The sequence below is a fragment of the Mustela nivalis genome (assembly GCF_964662115.1).
Source record: "Mustela nivalis genome assembly, chromosome: 10".
Taxonomy (NCBI): Eukaryota; Metazoa; Chordata; class Mammalia; order Carnivora; family Mustelidae; genus Mustela; species Mustela nivalis.
In genome coordinates, this window is record NC_139029.1 from 12,498,150 (window position 1) to 12,526,143 (window position 27,994).

At 57.7% G+C, this 27,994-nt stretch overlaps 1 protein-coding gene across 1 annotated transcript; it reads right to left on the bottom strand.

Moving 5' to 3' along the window:
- Positions 1–1,375: 1,375 nt before the first annotated feature.
- ALDH4A1 (aldehyde dehydrogenase 4 family member A1) lies at positions 1,376–27,926 on the bottom strand. The gene is made up of 15 exons (XM_082687940.1): positions 27,579–27,926; positions 18,168–18,264; positions 17,446–17,538; positions 15,044–15,091; positions 14,125–14,280; positions 12,526–12,675; positions 12,372–12,446; positions 11,138–11,325; positions 8,848–8,921; positions 6,943–7,139; positions 6,705–6,752; positions 5,745–5,897; positions 4,933–5,054; positions 4,111–4,229; positions 1,376–3,637 (listed from the first exon to the last, which is right to left on the bottom strand). The coding sequence occupies exons 1-15, from the start codon at positions 27,638–27,640 to the stop codon at positions 3,525–3,527; spliced, it is 1,695 nt and encodes a 564-aa protein (XP_082544066.1). The 5' UTR covers positions 27,641–27,926; the 3' UTR covers positions 1,376–3,524.
- Between the last annotated feature and the right edge of the window lie 68 nt (positions 27,927–27,994).

A 27,994-nucleotide genomic window follows, 5' to 3' on the forward strand; every position in this document is an offset into this window, starting at 1 on the left:
TGGTCTCCCCGTCTGCAAAAGGGGAGTAGCACATAGACCTTCGGGGGCTGCAGTGAGGCTCTTTAGATGTGGCACAAGGCCCGGTGCACGGGCTGCAGCCACGTGATGTGGTTCTGGCTCTTTCCCAAGTGGGCTTGATAGACCACGTGCAGGGACCACACCTGCGGCGGCTCCATGGAAACCAAGACACCAGCTGGTGAAGACGGTGGGTCTCCATCCTGCCTCTTCCTGGAGTGCCCCCACCGCCAGCCCAGGAGCTCGGGGTCAGCCTGGCAGCTGAGAGCCAGCACAGGTGGCTCATTTCCCTAGAGCACACGGCCGGCTCGCAGCCCTCGTGACAGCAGTGGCAGGGATATCCGGCCTCAGTCAAATGGTTCACGCTCCGAGCCCGCACTGGTGGCGGCCCCCTACCACCGCAGGGAAATGAAGAGGCTCCTCGGGTCTCTGTGGACATGGGCACTGGCTGGGGTGGCCATGCCAGGAGGGTGGGCACCAGGCATCAGGCCCCCGTCCCCATTAAAAGGAGGCAAAGGCACCCGGTAAGGGGGTGGGCAGTGGAAGGGGCCGCAGGCAGGGAGCAGGGCCTGTGGGCACCCACCCACGGGCTCAAACCCCAGTCCCCTACGAACCAGACATGTGACCCCTACTAGTCCTTCCACAGAAGGCAGGTAACGGCCAGTAAGGTCAATGTCAGGCTAGATGAGACAGGCAGAGAATGCCAACTCGGCCGTGTCCGTGTGACCTTGAGCAAGTCAGTCCATTTGCTAGAAAACATTAACAGCTCTACCCTTCATCTGTAGATGCAGCTGCCTCCTCTGTCACCCAGGAGCCCCAGCCGGGGCCCTCTTGGGGCCACCCTATATCCCTGAGTGAAGCAGCCCCCTCTGGCACAAAGCCCCTGGGGAAGCCAGGTGGGGGCGCTGCCAAGGGCAGAGTCTCCATCCCTCCGCACAGCTCTGGGATCCTGCCCCCAACAGCCCCGATCAGTGGGTCCCGGGACAGGGTGGGGTCACGTGGCCAGGAGCTCTTCCTCTGTCCTTTGCAGGCAGCCCAGGACAGTTTCCCCTCCAAGTCAGCTGGCCCATGTGGACTTAGACCCACAGATTCTGGGCACAAGCTAGCTGGCCGTGGTTCCTTGCCGCTCCCCGCCCCACCCCAAGTTGGTCAGCTGAGGTCTTCCCAAGGCAGGTCAGTGCCATGTATGGACATCTGGGGGGAGGACAGGGAATGGGTTTGGGAATCAGAGTCCCCACGACAGGCCACAGCCTTGGCAAGTCCCTTTACCCCCCTGCACCCATTTCCTCTTCTGTGAAATGGGGGCACAGCAGCGTGCACTCCACCCAGCTGCTGTGAAAAAACAAAGTCCCCCAGAGAAAACGGAACAGAATATAGACTTATTGTAAGGAAACTGCTAACACAATCTTGGAGGCTTGGTAAGTACAAAATCGGCAGAGCTTCTGTGGGCTGAAGGCCCAGGGAAGAGTCACAGCTGAGTTCAAAGGCTGTCAGTTGGCAGAATTCCTTTTTGCTTGGAGGTCAGTCTTTGTTCTATGAAGGCCTTCAACTGATTAGACGAGGCCCACCCACAGTACGGAAGACAATGGGCTTTAACCTGGGAGTCCATTGATTTAAATGTCAATCTCATCCAAAAACCACTTTCATAGAAATATTCAGAATAATGTTTAACTAAATACCTGGGCACCGTAGCCCAGCTCAGTTTTCACGTAAACTTAACCATCAATCACAACATGGTAACGGTGGCTGTTACAATGTATACATGGCTGAATCATTCATTCTGTATTTAGCATTGTTCTAAACAATTACATGAATTAACTCACTCAGTCGTCGTGACAATCTGCGTGCATGTGTGCCCGTGTGTATGTGTATTATTACCCAGCTCACAGAGAAAGAGATAGATCAGGGGTCGAACAACAACAACTTTCTGGAGGCAGAGAGCAGGATTTGAACCCACCCGACTCCAGAGTTCTCATACCTCCAGCCCACATTCCCAAACCTCAGTGCCCGCCCTTCCCTCCACCACACCGAGGCCCCCACACTCCTGATACCAAGGACACAGAAGCAATATACACCCCACACATCAGCCTTTGTCTGAAGAAGCTGGCTTCCCAGCCCCCACCAGAAAGACCAGCAATCTAAGTAACAAGCATTCACGAGGATGACTGCAGAGAGAAGCCCACCGCCACCTCGCAATTTCACATCCGTGGAACCAGGACCACCTCCAGCACCTCCCCCCAGGTGATGGCCCTGGCCTCTCCCAGCAGCCATGAGGAACTTGGAAGGAAGCAGAACTACGCCCTGTCCCAACAGCATGCCCACCAGACTGCAGGCCACAGTGTACAACCACGGTGCTTGGGGGACAGCCCCACAGGGGACCCATGCCAGCTGTCCTTGGCAAAGGACCCTTAAAAACTGTCCTCTGAAGTCACCCCTTATCGGTCCCCAGCCCCCTGCGATCCAATTCAAAGTCCCCCAATTCAATCCAATTCTGAGTGTCCCCCAGCTGGCTCTGTCGAAGATCGGGCCGCCTGGGGGCTAGTCCACACAGAGCTACTTCTGTGCCAGGGAGGGAAGGTTCTACGGGGCAATCCTCAGCCCGGGCTGGACGGGAACCCAAGGCTAGTTCTTGGGGCTGGGAGAAGGTGGGAGCAGTCTCCCCAGGCCTGTTCTACCATAGCTGGTGGGGACCGAGCTCCTGCTGGAAGCCCTGGGCCCACACAGTGGGGAGCCGTGAGCCAACGGCAAGCTGAGTTGGCATGAAGGCCCCCCTCCCCCGGGGTTTTACAAAACAGCCCAAACGGGAAGGCCCACCCAATCCTGTACCTCGACAGAGAGCCTCTGCTAGCCCTACAAGCCCACACAGAGAGACCGCCAGGAGTCACATGGGCCTCCGGAGAACATGGGTACCCTGGACAAAGGCACAGGGGTGTCTAAGGCACCAGACCAGGCCCAGGTACCCACTGGCCCAGGTGGGCATGGGTCAACTGCTGGGGAGGAAGGTGGGTAGCCCAGACCAGGGAGGGTCAGATGAGCTCGTGCGCCCATGCCCTACAGACACCCTGGGTCATTGCTCCTGGAGCCCTGGAGGAGCCAAGGCCAAGGCCAGGAGTCTCTGTGGATGCTCAGGTTCAACCAAGGGGTCCAGAGCTGCCCCCTGGTCCCTAAGGGATCTTGGAAGGCACTTTACTGCCATTCCCCAGGTGCCCGAGCCACTGGGCCACAGGGCACAGAGAAAGAAGACAGGCAGAGAACCTGCCACTGCCAGACAGAATCTCCAGGACAGCCGTGGGAGAAGGGGTGGCAGCCCCATTCCCCTCCAGCAGGTCTCAAATCAGAGCTGGCACCTGCCCCCGAGGGGTGTGGGACAGGCCAAGATTTTAAAGCCCAGTCGGGGCAAGGGGGCAGCCCCATGGGGAGCAGGTCGAACGGGCCGGAGCGGGGCGAGGGCTCTGAGGTGGGTTGTCCACACAGACAGGTGGACAGACAGCAGAGGCACCGGGTGAGGCTCACTGCATGTAGGCGTAGCGCCAATCCCCCAGGGGCTCGTGGGTCTCCTTGATGACCTGGGGCGACGTCCACCGCAGCACATAGTGAGGCCCCCCCGGCTTGTCATTGGTTCCTGTGGGAAAGACAGCTCTGCTTGCCTCCGAAAAGATACGGCAGCCCCGGGGCAGCCCCTGGCAACCCAGCCAAAGGAAAAGGGAGTGGGTAGAGCTGACCGACTAACCGGGCACCAGCAATGGCAATAAGCAGCTCAACAGAAACTAAATGTGTCCACGAGGCCAGGGCTCCTGAGCGAGGCCAGGGGAGGCAGGACCCACATTCCCCAGGGCCATGCGCCCTGCCTGCAAGGGGGTGTCCGGGAGCACCGTGAAGAATGCGTTCCACTGGGAGCCAGGAGCCCTGGGTCTGGCCCTGGCTCTGCGCCAAGGCACCTGGGACCTCAGTTTACCTCTCTGTCAAATGGGAAGAACTACCTGCCTTCGCTCCGGCCCACAGTGTTGGCTATTACTCTTAACATTCCTGATGTGAGGGCTGAAAGTCTTCTGACAGAACTTGCCCCCTGCCCTTGCAGAGGAGGAACCCACTCACCAGAGGCTCGGGCCCCCCCAAAGGGCTGCTGGCCCACCACCGAGCCAGTGGACTTGTCGTTGATGTAGAAGTTGCCAGCTGTGTTCCTCAACAACGCTGTGGCCTCCTGAACAACATCCCTGCACAGCAGGGCAGTGGTCAGAGGGGAGCCGGCTCGCCTGCCCCCCCGCCCCAGGTCTGACTGCCACCAACCAGCGCAGCCCGCAGTGGCTCCCAGATGATGGGGACCGGCCTAGCCCATACCAGCTGCCCAGCTGACAGGATCTGGCCACAGGGCTCTAGACCCCTTGGGCAGGGTCGGAGAGCCTCTGAGCACCCCCGTTCTGGGAAGTGGTGAGTACGCCTCCCTCGCAGGGCTGCCGCAGGAGCTGAATGGGTAGGGGAGGGTCCTGCCACGGGCACTCAGGGAGTGGCCCATCCTGGTCCCATTTTCCTGTCCCCTCCTCTGCCCTGGGGAGCTGGAGGAACCCCCCAAGACCCCCACCCCCCGCCCCCAAGTTCCAATCTCATCTCCACGATCTCGAGGCAGACGGGGCAGCAGCTAGTGCACGGAGGAAGGGAAAGCCAAGGGTTTAGCATTATGGCCTCCGGGCTCAAAGGCACCCTCGGCAGGTGCCTTCTGCGACCCCAGAATATGCATCTCAGTGAAGAGCCCAGGTGCCAGTGTCCCCGTGCTTGGGAAGCCTGCCTCCTTGCCGGTTGGGGTTGAAGTGAGGGGAATGGACGGCATTAGGACTAGGATCCTCATCCAGGAGGTTGGTTGCAGGACAGGATGGGGTGTCCTGACACCAGGCCAAGAGCAGAAGGGCGGTGGCCACTCACTTATCCTTGGCGAACACTGCCCCCGTGAGGCCGTAGCTGGTGGTGCTGTCGACCAGCCGCAGCGTCTCCTTGTACTCTTCGTCCGGGTAGACGTAGACGGTCAGCACGGGCCCGAAGATCTCCTGACACAAAAGTCCAGGGTCACACCCGCCCTGGACCTGAGCCCCAAGGCCTCCCAGTCCCCCTGCTCTGGTCTCCACTTCTCCCCCGTCTCCCCGGCCTCGGGCCACAGCTCAGCACCTGTAAGAAGGGCCAGGTGCCTCCCACTGCTGGGCTCCTTCCGGAGAGCAACACACGGGTTCCTGCCATGCCAACCCCATCCCAACCTGGCAGGAGGTCCCAGGATACTTTCTCCACGCCAGCCAAACTCCCACCCTGGCAGTACGTGGCACAGGAACAGCCCAGCAATATCACTGTCCTCTGGGCCCTGCACTGCCATCCTGGGCAAGTGCTTTCACCCCTCGGAGCCTCAGTTTCTCATCTATAAAATGGGTATATCACCTCTCCTCTCAGTCCAGGGCTCAGCTGTGGCCGGCCCAGAGTTAAGATGGGGACTGTGGCCTCGTGGAAGTGCTAGGACGCCGCCAGGCTCCGCAGCGCCAAAGACAGAGCCCTGGATTGGGGGTCAGGAAGCCGGAAAGCCAGGCCTGGTGCTGTTCTCACTGGGAGGGAGGTACCCCCTTTCCGGAACCTCACAGTCCAGCTGTGGGTCTGGGTAGCACCGCAAGCGGGAAGCCACACACAAGGATCCCACGTGCGCTGGGCTCAGTGGAGAGTCTGGTCTGTGCCCCCAACCTGCCCGCCCCACTCACTTCCTTCATGATGGGCTCCTGAGGGTCCTGGCTCTCAACGATGCAGGGCTCCACAAAGTAGCCCACGGAGTCGTCACACTTGCCCCCCGCCAGGATGCTGAGGCTGGGGGAGGAGCGGGCGTGCTCCAGCCATTTCTTGATGCGGCTGAAGGACTGCGGTAGGAGGGGAGGAAGGAAGGTCCCAGACTGGCCGGGAGGCTGTGCCCGGCAGCAGGGCCCCCAACACGCTCACCCCAGCACATCTGTCCCCGAAGGGCCCAAATTCTGGCATGGGGGGATGGGGAGAGGGCCAAGCCAGGGTCCGGCCAAGGCACGGCAGAAACAAGGGCAGACAAGCATGCGTGTCTGTGTCTATGTGTGTGTGTGTGTGGACCACAATTACACTTACAGAAACGCAACACACACAAGAATGTACACATGGGCATGTGCATGGCCACGAGCCTTTATGCTGACATACCTGTGTATGGGCACGCCTGTGTTAAACACACATACACGCACACGCACGCACACACACACATGAATGCAGACGACGTCCATCTATATACATACGGACACATGTGAACACACATGTGCACGTATGTAGTATGTCATGTATGTGGATGTGTCTGCTCCTGCCGCTGACCCAGGTGACTGCCTACGCACCAAGCCTGTCTGTGTTCATGGGCACACATGCACACAAGTGTGAGGGCGCGGGCTGTGGCCCCGCAGGCCTGTCTGAGCACGTGTGTAGACCCACACTCAGCAGGGGCTGGTCAAGCCTGGCCGCAGGGAGCAAGTTGTCTGCTTACGGATGTTTCTGCAGGTTTCAAAGCTCGGGGTTGGGGCGTCCGTGCGGCCGTCGGACTGCCTTGCCTGAGGCAGTGGGGCTGGGTGACCCCCATCAAGGCCCCCACATCTTCTCCTCCATCTCCCACCCGGGCCAGGGTCTGCCCCCCAAGAACACCTGCTTCTTGCCCATACCTTGGCATCAATCACGGCTGAGAAGAAGGTCCCAAAATCCTCTGCTGGCTGGAGGAGGGGAGGCCCCAAAGGAGCTCGAGTGAGTCAGAGTGAGTCACCATAGGCCCAAGACAAAGGGAGCCCCCCACCCCACCCCACCCCTGCCGCGCACCCCAGCCCCGCCTCCCCACCCCACCCCCCCACCAGCATCCAATCCCATCAACCTCCCACTGGGCTGTGGCAGGAGGACGCCACTCACATCGCCCACTTTGATCCTGCCATGCTCCTCCAGCAGCCGCCCTTTGATCTGCGGCCACAGTGACCTGGGCACGTAGAGGCGGGAGCAGGCGGAGCACTTCTGGCCGCCGTACTCGAAGGCAGAGCGCAGGGTCCCGCTCACCACGCTGTCCACGTCGGCAGAGCGGTGCACGAAGTGGAAGTTCTTCCCGCCACACTCTGCAGGGGAGGGGGGTGTGAGGGGAGCCCACCTGTGCACAGGTGCACGCAGCCCCAACCCCGGGTCACGGCTGGACAGCGCCCCGGAAGCCGGCGAGCCAGAACCATCTCCCACCCCATGGCTGGGGAAACCAAGGCTAGGGCAGGGGCGGGCCCACCATCAAGGCAGAAGGACCAGGATCCGAGCCTCACAGGAGCCAATCCATTCCCAGAAGCACACACCGCTTTCTCGGCCCCTTCCCGACCCCCAGGCCGGTGAGAGGAGAGGGCAGGGCTCCTCCACTCCACACTGGCTTCCAGGGCTGGTCCCTCTTTCCTACTCATGGGAGCTAACCAACCCCCCCCCCACCCCTGTTTTCTCAGCCCCTGGGCCCTGGTTCCTCCTTCCCTGAAACACAAGTGACCAGCAGCTCCCAGTCACAAAGCACTAATCACCTGCCAAGCTCTGCTCAAAAACACTTCCTGCTTTGTCTCAGGAAAGCCTCACACCAACCCTCTTATCCCCATTTTAAAGACAAAAAAATTGAGTGCCTGGCTGGCTCAGTCGGGAGAGCATGCAACTCTTTATCTCTGGGTCATGAGGTCGAGCCCCATGTTGGGCGCAGAAATTACTTAAATAAAAACTTAAGAAAAAAAAGAAAACGGCGCCTGGGTGGCTCAGTGGGTTAAGCCTCTGCCTTTGGTCCAGGTCATGATCCCAGCCAGGGTCCTGGATTCAAGGTCCACATCAGGATCTCTGCTCAGCAGGGAGCCTGCTTCCCCCTCTCTCTCTGCCTGCCTCTCTGCCTACCTGTGGTCTCTCTGTCAAATAAATCAATAAAATCTTAAAAAAAAAAAAAAAAACTGAGACACAGAGAGATTAAGTCTGGAGGCTGGGAGGTGTCAGAGAAGTGGTAGTCTCCCTTCCTTGGGGCACAGCAGGAAGGGGACAGGGAACAGAAACCCAGATCCAGCGCACTGTTCGCACCTTGTGAAGGGTGGATTGGGGTGGAGATGCCGCCCCTTCCTTGAACCCCCATCAGAGCGCCCACCAGCTCAGGAGTGGGTCCACTTTCCCCGTGGGCCCCACTTCATCCATTAGAGCAGGAATGCTGAACCACCAGCCCCTGCTCTGTGGCTGCTGTGCTGTGCTGTGGGACCCGGGACAGCCCTCTCTCAGGGGCTCAGCCTTTTCCCCAAAAAAATCCTGATCCATGGGAGCCTCCACAAAAATGGGGTTCTGTGAGCCAGAGAGTCTGGGAAACACATATCACTCCTGACTCCTAAAGAAATGTCATACCTTTAAAAGCATTAAAGGCTCTGAGAAGTCCTGCAGCGAAGGACTCTGTTTTGCTTCTACACAGAAATCTCCTCAACCATGTGGGTGTTTCTTTGTGGGAACATTCATAGTATTGCTATAAGCTCCAGCCATGCTGAGCTCTCAGTCTCCTGTCCTGCTGCCCTCATAGCACCCCTGGTGTCCAGAATGCCTACGTAGTTCCTTAGTGTTTCATCTGCTGAATGACAAATGAATGAACTACATATTCACGGGCACAGGCCCCAGGACCTAGCAGAGCTGAGGCTCCACCCCTAAGGCCCCTCCCTGCTCAGCTCCTCCAGGGCTGCCCCCCCAACCCCGCCGTGGGGGCATCACCGTCTTCCTCTTTCATGAGTCAGGGAGGGGTGCCCGGGAGCCACAGGGAGGGCACCAGGGAGAAGGGACCCTCACCTCCGGCCAGGCGTGGGAAAGTGCGGAACCGGTCCAGGTTCTGGGCCACCTGCTTCCACAGGTGTTTGAAGGTGCTGAAAGCAGAGGACAGGGCAAGGATTAGGAAGTGAGGCTCAGGCCCCTGGGACAGTGAGGGTCCTGGGGAGTGGGGAGAAGGCTCTACTAGAGGAAGGGGCCCCAAAGCCCAGCAGGTGGGGGCAGGGGTCAGAGCGAGGGTTGGACAAGAGAACGGAGTAGGCAGGGGCAGCTGGCAGAGTACATTCGGGACCCATGGTGGGGAGCAAAGGTAGGCTTGGCCGCAAGATGAGGCCGACAAGGCCAGGGGCCCCGATTCCGACACTCATGGCCACGGGACCTCACACTCATCACTCAACCTCAAATGGCGCTGCTCCTCGGGGACCTGGAGAGAACGTTCCCACCTGGCAGCGCTGCTCTGAGGTGGCTCCAGGGGGAGTCACGCGCCTCGATCAGTGCCAGACACGCTGCAGGTGCCCGGCGGGGGACAGACACGGCCACGGAGAGTAGCGCCCCCAGCCCAGCACCCCGGCTCCAGAGGCCAAACCAAGGAGGGTCCTGGGAGACGGAGCACAGGCCCCCACCTCCTCCCCAAGCTCCAAGTGTGACCAACCTCAGCACCACAAAACAATAAAAATGCTAATCACCAGGCAGCCTGCGACACAGTAGCTAATACTAATTTATGACTTTCCTACCTTTACGCCCGCCGCTCATCAGAGCATGGCTAATGGGGGCCAGGCCTGCTCCGCCCGCTAACAGGCAGGGACCCGTGGGGCCCACGCTGGCAGAGGGGGCCTTTTTGGAAAACGGTCCTCCTCAGCAATTTTAATGCTGCCATCACGCCCGGCAAAGCCTGGGAAGGGGGGTAGGAGGGCCTGAGGCCGGGCAAGGGAGACAAAGCCACGGCAGGTGTCCCCAGGGTCACCAGGAAGGATCCCCTAGTGCAGACCCTGACATCTCCATTCAGATGACCCTCGGGCACCTCCCCACACTCAAAGTGACCAGCATGGGACTTGTCATGTCTACCCACGCCTTCCAGATGCCCCTCCACCCAGCCCCTGGACCCCCAGCCATCCACTGATCCAATCCCATGGACACACAATCGCGTCTCCCTGCCACCTGCTCACCTGAACCCAACCCCACCGTCTCTACCTGGGTTTGGTCCTCTGCTGCCCCCTCCTGGACAGGGGTGGCCTCCTCACTGGTGTCCCGCTCTGGCCATTGGGGACTTATGCACAGAGAAGCCAGAACAATCATCAGGGACAGAGACTATAAAGGCAGGGCCCCAGCGGGGCCAGACTAGGAAAAAAATGACCATGTACGCAGAGGCCCTGGGCTCGCTGAGGCTGGCAGGGATTGGAGAGCACTAAACCCCTACCTCTGGCCAGGGGTGCCCCATGGACACACAGGCCCAGAAGGGCAGGTTCTCAAAAGCAGCCTGAAATCTCAAAAAAAAATTTCTGCACGAAACCGTCCCAACTGTACAAGGTTGGTCCATCTCAGTTAGGGGTCAGAGTAGACAAGGCCACTTGCCAGGTCCAACTAGAGAGCTACTACCACTGGCAGACTCTGCTTGAAAAGAAGCTGCTTCATGAACACCCTGGGTGAAAACCTTTGGTAGCCCCCAATCACCTTTGGGATAAGGTCTAGACATCTTTGTGGGCTCACAGGGCCTTACAGTCATGGGACTCAACCCTCCAAGAATCAGGACTTGCCCACATGTTCACCGGACCTACATACCTGCTCGTTACTAAATAAACGATTGAACCGTTTCCTGCGCCCACTCTTCCCGTGGCCCCGGCACCCCACACTCCAGCCCCACGGAACCACCACCGGCTCCCCAAGCACGGGAGCTTTAGCCTTGAGGTCTTGCACGTGCTGTTCCCTCTCCCACAGCACTCTCCTTACCCCCTCTTTGCTTGGCTATCACCTCTGCCTACATACCACCTCCTCCAAGAAGCCTTCCTGCTTCCTCCAATCCATTCCAAGCTCCCTTGTGCCTGTGGCATCAAAATCAGCACCACCAAACACCTGTAGGCTGCTTCCAGCCTGTGAAGTCCTTCCTCTTGGATCATTCACTGGAACCTCACAATCACCCTGCGAGGTAGGGACCCTGTTCCTCTTGAACAGGTCAAGAAATGAAGGCTCAGAGAGGTGAAGTGGGCCACCCAAGGCCACACAGCGAGTCCGTAGGTATGATCTGTGACTGACCTCTGGCTCCCAGATTGCCTGGAACGTCCCCATGCCCCCGGCCCACCATGCCCCGGGGACTCACGGCACGCTGCCCGTGAAGTTGATACCGCAGAGGTGCTCCGAGCTGGTGACCGTGTCGCCAAACGTAGGCCCGTCAGCTGGCACAAACTGGATGATGTTGGGGGGCAGGCCTGCCTCCCGGAGGATGCGGTAGACGGCATAGCTGGCCAGCATGGCGGTGTCGCTGGGCTTCCACAGGACCACGTTGCCCTGCCCGGGAGGCACAGCAATGACACACAAAGCAGGGGTCACCACCCGACTGTCCCTCCACCCTGAAGCATGGCTATCCCTCAAGTGGAGCCACCAGGCCCTTCGGTAGGCCAGGATGTCCCACGGTTCCAGGTGTCGGGCACGGTGTTCCAAACACCCTCGCCAGTGAAACCACACCCTACTCCCTTTGTTCCCTCGCTCGGGCTAAGGTCGCCTTCTTCCGGAAGACTGTACTGATGGGTCCTGCCAGCGCGCCTCCGGCAGGTCTGTTCTAGGTGTTTCCACGTCGCTGGGCGCTCATTGGGCATGGCAGGCAAGTGTTCATAGGGCTGTCTCTGCATGTGTCCTGGCTGAGGACACGGGGGCACCTGGGTGTGTGCATCTCTGTGCACAGATGCATGAGGGCAGCCCTGGGCAGGAGCAGCCTCGAGACCAGCCAGCTGCCCCATGTGGGGCCCAGGCCCCTGCCACCTGCCAGCCCTCCTCCTTTGCCCCACGAGCCACCCAGACCCTCCAAGAGCATGACTGCATCACCCCCCCCACTTTGGTGGGGGTTCACGAGGGCGACAGCCACCTTCTCCCTGACAAGGGCAGGGGAGCCAGGGACTTGGACGCTAAGACTGAATCTTTACTGTGTGGTCACTTCCCAGACTTGACAGGTCACTTGTAGGGCACACAGTAGACACTAGAAAGGGATCTGCCAACACCGTCAACCTTCCCTGAAGCCTGTACCAGGCCAGACATGTCCCACGTGCGTGTCCCACACAGGTTCCCCACAACCCTGTACTCTGGACTCTCCTACTAGATTTCTACTTTAAGGAGGAAGAAACCACCTCAGGAAGTTCGGGGCCTTGCCTGGGGATTCCCCAGCATGGGGCAGAGCTTGGACCCAAATCAGTCTTGGACCCCAAAGCCTTTCTAGGGGCCCGCACGGCTTCCACCTTCTGGGTGTCTCCCCACAGCCGGGGCTGGGCCACTGCTGTCTGCGGAGGCAGGGAGGAGAGCCGCCCGCCCGCCCCATCGCACCATCCTGGTCATCGTCTCACCATCAAGGCCGGCGCCCCCGCCAGGTTGCCGCCGATCGCCGTGAAGTTAAAGGGGGAGATGGCCGCCACGAAGCCCTGGGGGAGGGGGAGGGGGTGAGGCCAAGCTCTTGGCTTCCTCCAGCAGGCTTCTGCCCGCCCCACCGCCTGTGGGTACCTCCAGGCCCCGGTACACGACGCTGTTGGTGCTGGGCGGCACGCTGAGGGGCTGCTGGCCCTCTAGCTCCATGGCAAACTTGGCATTGAACCGGAAGAAGTCGATGAGCTCGGCTGCCGCGTCGATCTCTGCCTGGATCACCGTCTTTCCCTGCGTGCAGGACCACTAGAGGGTCAGTGGTGACCGACGTGCCTCCCATCGGCCCTCTGCCAACACCGACTGTGCGCCCACGGTGCTGGCGGCTCTCTTCTCCCCGGGGGAGCAGGTTCCCTCACTGGGAGCACTTGGAACAAACAGCAGGAGGCCTGAAAGCGGCCAACATTTCCTTCACTGCCCGTTCCTCCCGACAGACAGGAGGGTCCAGGGAGGACCTCTGGGCTGCAAGAATGGGTTTTTTTCTGAATCAGGGCAGCCCCTGCTTGGCACAGGGTCACTGTCAACAGCTACCCTGCTCGGGACCTGCAGCCACAGCAGCTAAGACGCCCTGCCTGGCTCTGTGAGGTCACCACACTTCTGAGAAGCTCCTGAGACTTTAGTCCAATAAAGCACCTTAATCTGGCCGTCGAGTGTGTGTGTCACCGGGGACACTGCGGAGCCCACAACCACCGAAGGGGCTGCTGAGAACCAGGAGACAGACCCTTAGCCGGCAAGGAGCTGTCATACCACCTCCGTGCAGCAGAGGGGGCTCTCAGCACAGGACAGGGGTGGGGAGGGCGGGCGGCGGGGAGTGGGGGGTGTGCCAGGTAGGGTGGGGGGTAGGGTGGGGTGGTGGGGAGCTGGCCAGGACCAGGCGACCCAAGAGCCTAAGGCTTCCTCCTGGGGACAGGGAAATTAACCCTCTCCCCCCCAGGCTCCCTTCCCCACTTGGAGCTGCTGGTGCTCTTGGCTCCCCACGCACGCAGTCCGGAAACATCCCTCAGGACCTATGACTGCCGGAAGACCTGCTGTGAGCCCGGGAAGAGGGAGCACAGCTAACTCCATCTCTTCCCCCAAAAAAGCTTGTAAAGAGGTGATACGCACACAGGAACTCACTGTACCCAACAGGACCTGAGCTATAACAGACAAACGAACAGCATGCTATGGGAGCACAGAAGCGGGACGAATCCTTGCGGACAGAGAAGATTCTGGAAGGATCACAGAGGAGGTGATGTCCGGGCAGGAGCTTGAAGGGAAGAGTTCACAGGACAGAGAAGAGAGAGAGCATGCCAAGCAGGGCCACCAGGGAGAGGCAAGGAGAAGGGATGCCTGGGGTCCAGGATCTTGCTAAATCCAGACTGGTGACCTCACAGGCAGAGCAGCCGGCAAGCTGGGCATGGGCTGGAAACAGAGGGCCCTGAGCACAGGACTTGGACATGATTGTCACGGACAAAGAGACCCCGGTGGTTTGTGAGCCTCTGCTAGAGGTGTCAGAAGGGCCCCTAGGAGGGCTGCAGAGGGCTGACTAAGCCTAGAGGCTGGCACGGGGTCTCGGGACATCTCTCGGTCTCCAGCACAGAGCTCATCCCGGCACCCAGAACAGCCCAGCTCAAGGCTACTGTATTGGGTGGTGCGTGACCACAGCCTCCCACCCCACCCCGACGGTGCCCATGGGCACCTCACCTGTCCCACCATGGTCTTGGCCAGGACCTCTGCCCGGCGCGGCCCGCTGAGCATGTCTGCCGCCTTCAGGAAGATCTGGGCCCGGTCTGCAACGGGCTTCAGGTCCCACTCTTTCCTGGCGGCCAACGCAGCCCCAATGGCTTTGTTGAGTACACCCTAATGAAGAGGAACAGGTTCAGGGCTGTCTCCCACTGCAGGAAGGGCCCCAGGGGAACGGGCAAGGTAGACTGGAGGTCACCCTCCACCCAGGGACCCGTGGCTCCTTTAGCCTCAGTGCTCACCCCCGCCCCCACATACACAGTAGCAAACTCAGTGTCCCACCTGGCAGCTCACCCCAGGCTCTGGGCCTTTCCTGCGGCCATCTGGAGGTCTGAGGGACCTGCCAGGAAGGTCTGCATGCCAGGGACTTGGCAGCAAGTCCCCCAGCTGATAAGCTAGCTCTGCTTTCTCTTGTGGTCTCCTTGGGGCCTCACATTCTTCCCAGGGCCCCCAAGCCCACCAGCCAGAGCCTCCAGCCCTCAAGGTCAGGTGCACAGAACCATAGCCTGAGACTTTCAACCTGACACCAGCATGCCCTCGCTGCCCCATGAGGCCAGCTCCTAGACCCCCTGCCACGGGGCACCCCAACCCCTCCAACTGCCCCCCACGATGCTGACCCTCTACCTTCCCATCCTTGGTGTTTCCAGTGTCCCTGACTCAGCCTTACAGAATCAACACCCCTTGGAAACCAGGCTGCCTCATGGCCAGAGGCATGTCGGGGGGATGTCAGCCCCGGCCCGTGCAGCTCTCATCTGGCTTGAATGAAAGACTCCGCCCACCACGGCCAGAGAGGGAAGCAGACACTGAAGCCCGCCTCCATGCCAGCAGCCAGAAGGCAACAGAGGGCCAGCAGCCCAACCCGAAGTCGCCAGGGCCTTACCTTGTCTGCATAGCAGAACTTGGCCACCTTGTGTCCGTGGTTGAAGGGCTGCCAGATGAGAAGAGACCGAGATCACCGTCCAGCCGGGAGATGCCAGGACAGGTGGGCACGTGGCCGGCCACAGAGCTCACCTACCAGGCAACAGCCCTCAGCACCCTCGCCCTCTCCCCTCCGATCCCCACATCCGTCTCTCTGACTAAGGGTTACAAAGCACCTGCGGTTCGGTGAGTAAGTCCATCCCTGCTCTGGAAGGTTCACAGTCCCAGAGAAAGGCATGGACCACACAGTCTTTCAGGGCAAGTGTGGACTTTGTGGCCAGCCAGACACGGGTTCACTTCCAGCTCTGCCGGCTGGAGGCCGGAGTAAAGTGAGTTCCCCTTTCCACGTTTCCCTCTGTGGGAAATGGGGACACTCCCCACCCCACCCCACCCCCGCCTCACCGCATGGGGAGTAGGGCCAAGTGGGTTCATAGGTGAAAACGCCGCCAGAGCGGGTGTGGCTCGCGGCTGGGGCTCAGGTGTGGGCACGGTCCCCTGCGGAGTTGAGACCCACTCGGGATTTCTGCGGTCCCCCCAGAATGCCTGGGGGACAGGCCAACAGCTTCTCTAGCCCCTGGCCCGGGACCCAGATACACTCATTGAAAAGACCCTCCAGAAACATTAACAAACAGAACCCAACAGTGCCAGACGCTCGCGTGAGCAACAAGACAGGGAGAAATTTCCCTTCTTTCCACCATACTTCAACACTTTTGCCACCGAGCAGTCTGCCCATGGGCCGTTTGTGGCTTTCCTTTCTAACACGGAAGCCACAAGGCATGTGCCTGCTGACATTTCAACCCCATTCCTCAGCCACACCTGCCACATTCCACAGGCTGGACGGCCACGCACCGCCCATGGCCGCGGTAGTGGGACAGCATGCAGATACTGGTCACCAGAACTGCAGAAAGTTCTACTGGGTGGTGCTGGTCTAGGGCTCAAGACAAAGTGGCCCTTTGCCCCTCATTCCAACCACCAGCAGAGTCACCTGTATCCTGTCCGCCCCCAAGTCTGGCATGTCTTGTAATGCTCAGGGCCTGAGGTGGCAGCTCGGACCCTGGCCCTTTGACCCAGCACATCCCCATGGACCGCAGCTCCCTGACGCCAGCAGCCACGTGCCAGCCACTGCCTCCCATGCCTGGGCTCCCCCAGTTCCCATGTGGCCAGGTCAGTGAGGCACCACAGGCCATGAGAATGGAAGTGCCCGCCCAGAGGGTTATCAGAATCCTAGCTGGCAGGTGGCACAGTGCTGAGGGGCCGAGTGACCTGCGTGATGCGGGGCTGTGCTCCCAGGGCTCCGGGTGTGGTGCCCTCTGGTTGCTGACCCAGTAGTGGGCGCTCTGGCCTGCACGGAGTGACAGTGTGCAAAAGGCATCCTTTGGGCATGAGCTGAGACTCAGGCAGTTTGTCCTGATGCCCTCGGGAGCAATTTCTCTCCGGGCCCCCTATGGAGAAGGGCTGTACTTCTCCCAAGGTGCAGCTGGAATTTATTTCGAGAACACTCTGACTGGTGTAAGTGACGTGCTGGCTTCCCTGCGGTCACCAGGAGGCCTCAAGGCAAGCCCAGGCTGTCTCCTGCACCCAGGGCTCCACGGTTCTTTCTATGACCAGAGGCTGCAGCGAGATGACCCCACTGCCCTTTGAATTACCATGCCCCTTCCAAATCCTCCCCAGAAAACGCACCAGAATCAACACCAACAGGGTGTGGTTCTGGAGAACAAGGATTAATCAGTCCTATTCCAGATCTAACTGTGCCACCCTAGCTGGGTCATTTAGTGTCTCTGAGCCTGACCCTTGATCTCCAAAATGGGCAGCTAACTCCTCTGCTCTTCCTCCCTCAGAGAGAAGTGGCAAGAGAGGAGCCCCTGCAGATGGGCAGACCTCTCAGATGTGTCTGTAGGAGTGTGGCTCCAGCTGGAGGACTTCTAGGAGGAGGGGACACCTGGCCGGACACCGGGCCCACGCCCTGGGGGCTCATCTCGGAGGAGCTTATCTTCCCGGAGAGCAGCAGTTCCAAAATAGAGGGCAGGGCTTTGGAGACTGTCTGATTCTCTGGAAGGATTATCTTCAATCCTGCCATTCTGCCCTTCCTCTCTACCCTCTAGGTGGCCAGTGGGTCCACCTTTCTAAAAAGACAGCAAAGCCGGTGGCCATCACCGTTTTAACTCCCTCTTGACTGGTGTGAAATCGGCATCTTTCATGACAAGACCCCCAAGACTACTTTTGGAGGTTTTATACTGGCGCACAGAATTCAAAATCAGGGAACGGACTATAAACTCTGCAGGCAGAGTCCCGTGTGATCTGCTGCCCGAGAGACGGAACCCCAGGTTCGGGGAGAAACTGAGCCCCGCCGCCCACAGGACTCACCGACACCTGGTACCGCACATCTGACGTCCACACCTCCTCGTCCCCCACCACACACGGAATGGCTTCCGTCCGGCCCTTCAGGTCCTTCAAGGCCTGCAAGAGGGGACATCTGGGGGGTTGGGTATTTCCTCCCCGCTCTCTGCCCCACCTAAAAACCCCAGGGGCAGAGCGTGCTAACACAGATCCCCAGGCAGGAACAGAAATACTGAAGGGCCAGGTTCTGAGGCCAGAGAGCATCTGCTCTGCTCGGGGGGGGGGGGGGGGCAGCAGGACTCAGCCCCCCTCCACCGTCACTTCCTGTCCTGCTGGAGGGGAGGCCAGTGCTGTCAGGGCCTCGAATTATAAACAGAAGAGAAAACCCCGCATCTGAAATGTACATGACATCTCACGATTTTTAAAATGCTGACAATTAACGGGACAACGTTTGTAAGTAGAAAACAAACGTCTGTGGGCTTACCATCCCTAACCTGGAGGGAGCCCCAAAAGTGTCCAGACCCCAAAGTGGCCTGGCTTGCCACCCCCCGCCCCCCATGCTGCCTCCAGCCTCTCCCGTCCTCCAGACACATGGCCATCCCTGATCTGGTCTCCTTCCAAGGCTGGAGGCAGGCACATCAGCAGGTGAGGGCTGTAGGCACAGAGAGGCATCCTGGAGGTGCTGCTGGAGGCTGTCCTCACGCCACCCCTTACTCCCACTGGGTGCCCCTGCCCCCACCGGCCATTACCTTTTGTAGTGCATCTCGCTCGGGGCTGCCCCGCGTGAATGCCAAGACCGGCTCGTTGGCCACCTTCGGTGGGGACGACGTGTGCTTCCACCACAGCCTGGGGTCCAAGGGCAGGGAACAGAGGCAGACAGGTCAGTGGTGGCCGCCACCAGACCCGGCCCCTCTATCTCCAGTGGGGAAGGGAGATGTTCTGGGTTGGCCCAGGATTCTGAAATCCAGAGCAAATATAGAACTGGGGGCTAAGAACTAGCCCTGGGGTCCAAAATCCAAGTTCCAGGCCCAGACCTGCCCCTGTGTGTCCTCGGGTGTGTGAGACCTGCCTCCTCGGGCTGGTTTCTATATCTACTAAGTGAGAACCATCCTACGAACCCACAAGGCCGTTTGAAGCTTAAGTTCAGTCAACACAAAACTACTTCTAAGTGTTTTTTACATGGAGAGACGGTGGACTCTCCCGTTCCTTCCCCACAATGCAGCCCTTATCCCAAAGGGCCCCAAGTGACTGCTTTCTCTGGGCTGAAAAGGCAGCCTGTTCCAGAGCTCAGCCCCTCAGAATGGGACCCGGCTGGGATTCCCTTGGCACCAAGGGCTGAGTTCCCATGGGCAGGAACATTCAATGTGGGCCAGGAACTTGGAGGAGTGCCCTGAGTTCAGCTCACAGCCATGGGGAGGTGGCTATCGGGGTTCAGGGTCTGATGCCAGGGTCCTGAGTTTCAAGAGCTCTTCATCCCGGAAACCTTGCTCAGTCTTGAACCTTAGGACCTCACTGATGGGTGGGTCCTCCAGGCCTCTGTGTCACTTGGGCAGTGACTGCTGCAGGGCACTTTTTATCCCTTCTCCCTGGGAAGGGGTCTGGAGGCTCACAGACCCAGTCTAGAAGGCCTGGAGGAAGGACAGGAAAGCAGGGGCCATCAGGACTGGCCCTTCATTCATTCTAGAAGGTTCCTGGGTATCTGCTATGCCTGACGCCGCTGAAGACACGGGGGACAGAGCAGTGACCATGACACCAAGGCCTCGGGCCACATGGGCTGCACAATTTCTTTCCCCTTGGTGCCCCAGGCTTCGAAGAATGAGGAGGTGGACCAGCAGTGGTGGCAGCAAAGCAAGGTTAATGACATGATAGCAAAGAGATCGCACAAAGCTCCCGAGGAGGGAGGGAACTGAGAGGGTTACCACCAGTTTCTAAGTCCAGCAGTTTTTACCCTGCCCGCCGGTAGGGCGGCTGTTTTAATGTGATTAACACTCTCTGAGCCTATCCTCCAATCAGTTTCTTGTCCTCTACCTATCACGGTGCCCTGCCGAAAGGATGGAGGGCCCCCTCCGGGTGGTGTAAAATCCTTTTAAGGGTAGTTTCCTCCTAGGGTGGGAGGGCCCCTCCCATTCCTACCTGCCTTTCTTCCAACTACCCTGCATCCCAAGCAGCTGACCTCCAGTGCGGACTTGAAGAACACGGTGAGGACAGGGGGTGAGAGAACAAGTAAGGGGAAGGGCAGGGCTGCTGCAGCCAAGGTGATCCCGGAGGGCCTCTCAGGGGAGGTGTCCTCTCCAAGCACCATCTGGGATCTGAGAACTGGGAAGAGCATTCCAGGCACAAAGGAGAGCAAGTACAAAGGCCCAGAGCAGGAAACCAGACCGGAAGCACTGAGAGGTCCTGGGCAGTCCCGGAGGGAAGAGGGCAGGGCCAGGGCCGGGTTGCCCAAGATTTTGCCTAACGGCTCTAGGTGAGGTAGGCCTTCTCCCTCCTGCCCCACCCCACCTCCCAGGCAGCACCCACCCCACCCCAGGAGGCCAGTCACATTCCTCAGGCCCCACCCATCCCCTAACCAGGGCTAGAAATGTGGGGCTAGCCCAGCCTCCCACCAGCCCTTCCCTTGGGGTACTCTCAGGAGCCAGGGAGACAATCACACAAAGCTACCCCCATAAATTCAAGTCCACACCGACTATCCCCCCAACCTAGAGCTGGGGAGGAACAGAGCCTCCACACCAGTCAGGAAAGGGGGAGGGGCACGTACCCCCAGGGGCCCTCTGGAAGTTTCCAGCAGCAGCACATCACCAGCAAGCAGTCAATCAGCTATAGCCAGGAGGGGGCCCGCTGAGGAGGGGTGTGGGCTGGGAGCCTGGACCCCACTCGTGGGGCATGCAGAAAGCCCAGCTCCGTTAGCAGACAGTTATGGGACCAAAACCCCCACGGGCTCCGAGACATCAGTCCACTATGAGAAACTCGGCAGGTCTCAGATTGCCCACCTGAAAAGTGGGGGCAGTCCGTGTGCCCTTCAGGGGCATTGTGAGGTTAAAAGTGCTCGCCTTTCCTCACCCCTCGGGCTTTGTGCTTCAAAGAGTACTGTCTTCTTAGATGCGTCTCACAGATGTGTACGTATATATGTATACGTATGTATACATACACACACCCAGAATGTTACCACACCGGGCCAGGTGTTCAAGGGCAAAATGGTTCTCAGACACCCCCCAGGTCACAACAATCGGGCCGGCCTGGGCACTCACTAGACAGTGCTGGAATAAACTTAGCACCGCATTCCACCCAGCCTAAAATGCAGCAGCTGCCAGGGAACCCCGTTCCCTCCCAGGCAGTGTCAGATGCAGAAGTCCTGCATTCTCTCTCTACCTTCTCTACGGCCGAGGCCCACTGTGACCTCAGGATCATCACACTCCCCGCTGGCTTCCCCTCTGCCTGGAAAGTCTCCAAGCCCCAGCCCAGCTGCTCATCAGTCCAAATGTGGGGAACAGAATTCAGAGATGAGCCTGAGTCAAATCTGAAGCCAAAAATAACCCGAGGACACCTGACAAAACCAACCCTCCCCTCCAACCTTTTGTTTTGGCTCATGGGCCATGTGGGATGAGCACGAGCTCTTCCCTGGGCTCTGGAGAGGCAGAGAAGAATCGCTCACAGAACCTGGAGCCTCTGCGAGGGTCCGCTGGAGGCCCTTCCAGGCGGGACTCATTCCTTTCTCGTGCGCACACTTTCACCGCACATCTCAAGGGCACAGAGACAGCTTGGGTATCACCAGTGACACCTGCCTACTCGGTGGCTTCTCATCTCTTCTCCAACAAAAAAAAACTGGAATCCTTCCTGAGGCCTCCAGGCCTATTTCCCTCACCCCTCCCCAGTACCCACTTTGCCGCGATCCAACCACCCAGGCCTTTCTGGAGTCCCCTCCTCTGGGGACGCCACCCTCTGGCGCGTGGAAGGGGCCGTGTATCAGGTCATCTCAGAGCCTACACTCTGGTCACAGCACCACCAACACTGCTCTGCCTGTCCGTGGCTCCTGCCGGGCTGTCAGCCACCACCCCCCCGACCCCGACCGACCGCGCCACTCACCCACGGACACCCCACCTGGCCCTCGGGAGCACTGGAGAAAAACCTTTTAAAACAAAGAACACCCTGATAAACCTTTTATCAGACTCATCAAGAAAAAAAAAAAGAGGGGGGCAGACAAAGAGAAAAACAAGGAACACCCAAAGTGTTGTTGGAACAACGACAGGCCCCCCGGGACTAGACTCCCAGGCCAGTGCTCTTCTGCTAACACCTGGGGCTGGATGCAGGTCCCGAGTGCCTGGGATCAGGGTGAGCAAGCACGAGGAGAGGAGGAGAAAGGAAACTACCCTTGCTTCATTCAGCTTCCAGACTTTCCCAGCTGTTATCTAGGACCTGATAAGGCCAATCCTCCTTATCGTAGAGATAAGGGCGGTGAGCAGAAAGAAAGTGCGGGGCCCAGGCAGATTCAGGCCAAGCTTTATTGCCCCAGAATTTTATTGCCCCAGAAATATCAAGGAATACAGATTAAGTGCTTACAACAGGCCTGGCGAGACACCAAGTGATTATCTCCTGAATCCAGCTCTGATTGCATGAGAAAGAGGCCTGGATTACTATTACTATTACGGATGAGAAAACCGACTTCTGGGATACTGATGCTCGCGCTGGCTCCAGGGCACAGCTCCCCGCCCCACAGAGCGGCACCTGAACCCAGGGCCTCCTCTCTCACACGGCAGAAGCACCTGCCGCCTGTCAAAGAGACCCAAGCAGCGGGGACCAAGGGGATGGGCTCATCCTCCTCTCCACCCAGCTTGTGTCTCCTCCCTCCCAGCATTTCCCAGCTCACAAGAGAGTGGGGCGGTGGTTTGCTGTTCGTGGGCGCTGTCTACTCCGTGCCAGGAAAGGAAAGGTGGGGGCAGGGTAGGAAACCCCCAAGATGGGCCGCTGTCTGCCCCCTCCCCAGGGTGGGTCAGCAGGGTCTACCCCAACAGAAAGAGTTCTGCCTCCGCGTCATTAGTGAGGACAACGGAAAGGCACCAAGGGCACCCGAGCTCCACACCTGCCTCCATCATCCCTGTGCTGGCTGGGACCCTCGTGTCTGAATCTTCCTGGTCCAGGGTGATCACTCGGGATAGCCCAGGACTGGGGAGAGGGATCAAAACTATAGAGTGACATTGTTGGGGCACCTGCATGGCTCTGTCCATTAAGCAACTGCCTTGGGCTCAGGTCATGACCTTAGGGTCCTGGGATAGAACCCCAAGTCGGGCTCTCTGCTCAGCAGGGAGCCTGCTTCTCCCTCTCCCTCTGCTCCCCCTGCTTGTGCTTTCCCCCTCTGTCCAATAAAGGAGTAAAATTAAAGGAAGAAAAAAACAAAGCAACAGTGTCCAGGAACAGATACTCTTCAAAGTGGTTTGTGTGTATGAACTCATCTCCTCTCAAGGCAATCCTAGGAGAGGGCTACTACTGTCTTTACCGCCTGGGAAAATGAAGCAGGAGGGAGGCTGAAGAGCCTTCCCAGGACCACAGAGCTGCTAAGAGGTGGGGCCAGAATCCACCCCACGCTGTCCTCTGGGCCGTTCCAACTGCAAGCATCCAGCACCTACTATGTGCCGGGCCAGGGTGGGGGGGTACCAGAGGAAGGTGCTCAGGGAGCACCAGGGACAACCGCAGCCCAAGTGGGTATTCCGTCAACCTCTGAAGCCAGTATTAGCATCACTTCATGCTGCTAGTTACCTAGTGTGCGGCTAGTGACTTAGTGAGCCCCTGTCACACCATCTCGAACCCTTCTGCTCTGCGGCGGATGGGATACTCCCCATTATACAGACAGGACAATGAAGGGCCAAAGGAGAGCCACACCACTAACGCCACAAAGCGCTGGGTGTGGGCTCACCAAGGGGACAGGGGAGAACATTCCAGGCGAGAGGCACTGCCTGGGCTCTGCTAGGAGGACTGAGAGCAGAGCTTATGTCCAGGAAGCAACGGGATGGGCCAGCCCCCTGCCCAGCCCAGCCTGTGCCCATTCCAGGGACAGGCAGGCTGGGACATGTGTTGGGGAGATCTGAAATGCTGCAAACTGAGCAGGTAGGTGGGCTGCGAGGAGTGACCCAGGACTCTTGCAGGGGACAGGATGGTAGCCAATTCCAGCCCACCCACCCCTGATGGTGGGGGGACCCCTGGCACCTAGCAGCATCTGGTACAAAAATAATAGAGAAAAATTCAACATTGGTATAAACCTACGATGTGCCTAGGCTACTTTTTTTTTACTATACCTAAATATAAATCTATATTTAATATCTATATTAAATCTATACATAAATATAAAATATACATATACATAAATATAAATGTATCTTGGTTCTTTCCAACAAGAATGTGCAGAGACCTAACTGAGGATAACCCCCTGATAAAGTCAACAAAATAGAGAAAAAACAAGGTCAGGGCCCAGGGAGACAGGAGGCAGTCAACTGGGGGCCTGGTGTTTACTAGATTAAAGCCTTAGACAAGCTTTCCTTAATTTTCAAGGGCTTTAGGTGTTTAATCCGCGAAATGGGGAATAGTAATGCCTATAAAACTATCACAGGCTGCTAAGAAGCTCAGTAAAATAATCCACGTCATTAAAAGGTACGAGGTCACGGAGATAGTAAAATGGACAAGTCTATGAAATAAAAATAAACTACAAAAAAGTGTTTGCAGATGAGCCCACCATTACACTGTTGGGATTGTTTTTATTTTAAGCGTATATATTTATGGAAAGTTAGAAGGATATTAATTGAAGGGAGGGCAGTGGTTACTTCCATGTGGTGAGATTCTAGGTCATTTTCATGTTTTTTGCTTTATCTGCACTTTTTTCAAAGGACACACGTTAATTAAAAAAAAAAAAAAAGAGAACGCATGAGGGTGCCTGGGTGGCTCCGTCGGTTAAGCACCAAACTCTTGATCTCAGCATTGTGAGATCGAGCCCCGCACTGGGCACGGAGCCTGCTTGGGATTCTCTCACTCCCTCCCCACCAATCATGCACGTGCACCTGTATGCTCTCTCTAAATAAATAAATCTTTAAAAAAAAAAAAAAAGGCAGGGGGAATGCATGATTAGGAGTATTTTTAGAGGGGGGATGCCTGGGTGGCTCAGTTGGTTAAGCGGCTGCCTTCGGCTCAGGTCGTGATCCCAGAGTCTTGAGATCGAGTCCCACATCGGGTTCCTTGCTTGGCGGGGAGCCTGCTTCTCCCTTGGCCTCTGCCTGCCATTCCACCTGACTGTGCTCACTCTTTCGCTCTGTCGCTCTCTCTCACAAATAAATAAATAAAATCTTAAAAAAAAAAAAAAAAGAGTATTTTTAGGGGTGCCTGGGTAGCTCCGGCTAGGTGAAGTGTCCAACTCTTGATTTCAGCCTAGGTCATGATCTCAGGGTCATTAAGGTGGAGCCTGCTTAAGGTTCTCACTTCCTGGGATGCCTGGCCGGCTCCAATTGGTTAAGCTTTTTGGCTCAGGTCATGATCTCCGGGCTAATAAATAAAATCTTAAAAAAAAAAATTTCTCTCTCCCTCTGTATCTCCCCGACGCCTTTAATAAATAAATAAATAAATAAAGTTTGGGGGCAAAATTTTTTTTGTGTGTTTTTTTTTAAAGATTTTATTTGACAGAGGGAGAGAGGGAACACAGGCAGGAGGAGCGGGAGAGGGAGAAAGCAGGCTTCCCGCTGAGCAGGGAGCCCCACACGGGGCTCAAGATCAAGACCCCAGGATCATGACCTGGAGGAAGGCAGATGTTTAATGACTGAGTTACTCAGGCACCACCCCCAACAAAAAAAAAAAAAAAAAAAAATGTTTTTTTAAAAAATCAGTTGAGATTCCTGGCACTCCAGGCAAAAAGGGAAACACTATGAACATCATCACCCATACCAGGTTCCTCAAAAGAGGTGATTTTCCTCAGCATTAGTTCTATGAACAGGACACGGAGAGATACTATTAAACATGTTCTAAACGGTTTCTCCATAAATGGCCCAGGAGCATCCTAAATATTAGTTGAATAAACAAAAAAATGGCCCAACATCAGACCTGTTTTTCTAGCACAACGGCTATCTGCTAGGAGCAATTTTGGCCTCAGAGATGTTGGACAGTGTCTGACATTCCTATATGGACGGTGCCAACTGTGGAGTGCTCGTGGTGTCTTGTGGGCAGAGGCCAGGAAAGCTGCCGAACATTCTCCAAGGCCCAGGACAGCCCCTAACACACAGGGTTACCCAGCTCAAAATGTTAACAGTGCCAAGGTTGAGAAACCCTGTCTGGGGCTCTGGGCCAGCTGCTCTATCGAAAGAGGTAACCTGAGCCTTCAGATCTGGTTGCAAAAAATGCTTTAGCTCCACTTGGGAGGCTCTGAAATTAAGAGCAGGAAGCGGGAGCCTGACTGCGATTTTAGCTCTCCATTGTTTTTAACTGGCAGATCAGTTTCCCATCTGTAAAAATAGGGATAATACAGTGCTTACCAGCACACTGCCAGGTCTATGGTTCTTGATCGCTTGATAGAGATTACTGCTATTGTAAGCTTTTTTTTTTTCCCTAGAATATGGATTGCTTTCTACCAGGTATTATAGGTTTTTATGGCTAAGCCTTCTCCCCCACACCATTAAACTGAAAACTCACCGAAGTCCCCATCCACGTATAAGTCCCCTGGGTACCCCTCTCTTCCAGGGTTTAGCACATGGCACATGGTAGGTGCTCAGTAAATACATGAACTTATGGTCTTCCTCCCCCATGGTCAGGGGTGGGGGTGGGGGCGGAGGTTGGATTCTTGAGTCCAGGGAGAAGCTTGCAAAAGAGATTGCACTTAAGGTGTGGCAAGTGACCCCCAACCTTGGCTTGGGAGAGAAGTCCTCCCCCATGTGCTCTTCCTGTGCCCTTACCTATGAAGCCCCCACCCACAAAGGACACCCAGAAGTGTTGAAACTGACCCATGCCCAGGGCGCGCCCCCGCCCATCCCTTGGGAAACTGATTAACTCAGAAAAGGCATAGCTCAGCAGCGAGACACAGTTGGTCACAGTCCTAGGGGTCAGGCAAACAAAACTCAAACTGGGGGCGGGGGCTGCCCAGCCCTGAAAGAGAGGCCCACAGAAGTACCTGCCTGTCAGACTGAGCCTCTCTGGGACAGGGTCTGTGCTCTGCCTACCTCCCTCCACCCTCCACCTAGGGCAGAGGGGGTCTAAGAACATGTCACTGAGAGGCACCTGGTGGCTCAGTGGGTTACGCCTCTGCCTTCGGCTCAGGTTGTGATCTCAGGGTCCTGGGACTGAGGCCCACATCAGGCTCCCTGCTCACTGGGGACCCTGCTTCCCTTTCTCTCTCTGCCTGCCTCTCTGCCCACTTGTGGTCTCTCTCTCTGTGTCTGTCAAATAAATAAATAAAATCTTTTTAAAAAAGAAAAAGAACATGTCACTGAGTGGGCACGGGTCCAGGAACCCAACTCCACCGCTGGGGCATTTCCAGGGCTGATCTACCCCAAAACTGCACCTTGCTTTCCTCACCTGTAATTCGGAGTATCTCCCGCACAGCTTAAAAGAGAGTGATAAACGACTCTCTGCGTAATAATAACTGGGTCTTAGGTGCCAGGCACTGTTCGATGCACTTTCCGTGCAGTGTCTCTCTCTCAGCAATCACAGTGCGGCATGCATGGAGCCCCTCGCCCAGCGTCTGGCCCATTACAAGCACTCCCAAGTATTACTCTTCCACCTACCGGGAGGAAGGGTCCCTTTTCTGCCCAGGACTTAATTTGGAAAAGGGAGAAGAGGAAAGAGCAGTCCCGGTAGAAAGGGGACAGGAGACTCAGGGACTCCCAGAGGCGAGTCTTGAATGTGAGACCGTGGGAGGGGGGCTGAGAAGCGCTGGGCAAAAAATCGGGATGCACTCTGTCGGTGGGTTCCCTGGGAGGAGGAAGACGCGCGCGAAGAAGGTGACTTTCCGAGCGTGGGAGCCAGGAGGGGTCCACCTCGCGGAGGAGACCGGGGAGTGGGTCGCAGCGGGAGGAAGGCCTGGGTGAGAGGCAGAAGGCCAGAGGAGGCGACCCCCGGCGTGGGGAGCCCTCGCGATCGCCGCGGGCATCTGGCAGGGAGGGGCCCCCAGGCCCGCCGCAGACCCAGGGCGCACTCACCCGGGTTCCCTCCAGGGGCGGGCCAGCAGGGCACGGCGGAGCGCAGGCTGGAGCGACTGCATCTCGAGCTCGCAGCGGAACTGTTCGCACACGGTGAGCCCCGGAGTTGCTCACAGACCTTGAGCCCCGGGCGCGGCCAGAAGGCGGAGCCCCGCCCGGAGCGTACGACCTTGGCAGGAGGGGGGAAAGCGGATCACGGGGCAGTCTTCCGCGTCAGACTCACCCGAAAAGCCTCCGTGCTTCCTCTTGGTAATGCTATCACTCTGATTAGAAGGCACTGGAGATGCAAGTAGGCGAACTAGGACAAGGCATCCCAAAAGGGAAGCTTTGGTATTTACACGTTTCCCCCTCGTCTTTTATGGTATGGCCCAGCCGCCCTGCGGGGGGCGGGGAGTGGAGGGGCGTGAGCCCCCTTG